This window comes from Egretta garzetta, unplaced genomic scaffold (genome assembly GCF_000687185.1).
Source record: "Egretta garzetta isolate BGI_Z169 unplaced genomic scaffold, ASM68718v1 scaffold448, whole genome shotgun sequence".
Lineage (NCBI taxonomy): Eukaryota > Metazoa > Chordata > Aves > Pelecaniformes > Ardeidae > Egretta > Egretta garzetta.
In genome coordinates, this window is record NW_009260497.1 from 1,285,062 (window position 1) to 1,285,975 (window position 914).

Sequence of the window (914 nt, forward strand, 5' to 3'; positions counted from 1 at the left end):
AGTGGCCTCTCAGCAAAGAGTTACTTTTATTTTTTTTCAAAAGCAAAGTATCTTAAAAGTGGGAGGAGGGTGTAGGAGAGGGGAAATTGTAAGGTGGGGCAGCAGCAAAGCCCTAGCTAGAGGCTAAGAAAAACATAGGTCTGTTTCACAGATTTAAACCCATGTTTTCTAAGTCAAGCTGTTTAATTATTGTTTAGGCCACAGCAAGGAAAACAAGCAAACCCCGCTTCTGGAAATGATCTGGGTTTGAGGTTGGCACAGGCACCACGGGAAGCAGCACTGTCACGATATCCAAGTGTAGCCAGCATTTACCCTGTGTGGTTCGAAAGCAGGCTCATTCCGTTTCCCGAGGACAGGTACGCTCAGGAGGGATTTACAGGTTCATTCAGAACGGGTTGTTGTAAAGGGTTGCATTATGATGCTTTTGGAAGTCTCCCCAAAAGCAGATGGTGAACAAACTGGCAGAATATTGTATTTTTGCAGAATTTGGCATAAGTGGTAGATGGGAGTTCTGGATGGGGAGGGAAAAGGAAGGGGGTTTTTTATCTTCTGCCACATAAGATAAGCTCTGACCCGCTCCCCTATGCCCGTGGTATGCGCAGGCTGGTGGGGGCTGCAGCGGCGCCGGAGGACGGCTGCAGGGTCAGCCCTAATGCATCCCTCTTTGCCTTCCAGCACTTTTCTGCAGAAATTTATCACCCACTGCACCAGCCCGGGGATGCCGGGATCATCCCCAGGACTCACCGTCTCGGTGGACATCCCCCCCTTCCACTTCCAGCCCCGCTGGGTCGGCGTGGACTGGCGTCGCTTCAGTGCCATTGACGTGGAGCGGGTGGTGCGGGAGATGGACGTGGCCACGCTGCAGGAGCACATCGCCGCTGTGACCTTCTGCAGCCTGGATGGGGAGCGGTGCC

General features: G+C 52.6%; 1 protein-coding gene across 1 annotated transcript in view; it reads left to right on the forward strand.

Annotated features, from left to right (window-relative positions):
* Positions 1 to 718: 718 nt before the first annotated feature.
* Positions 719 to 914, forward strand: part of DZIP1L (DAZ interacting zinc finger protein 1 like) — a 12,383-nt gene continuing 12,187 nt past the window's right edge. The window contains 1 exon segment of the mRNA XM_035900052.1: positions 719 to 914. This exon segment is cut by the window's right edge and continues 263 nt beyond it. Within this exon segment, the coding sequence (XP_035755945.1) occupies positions 719 to 914 (196 nt within the window).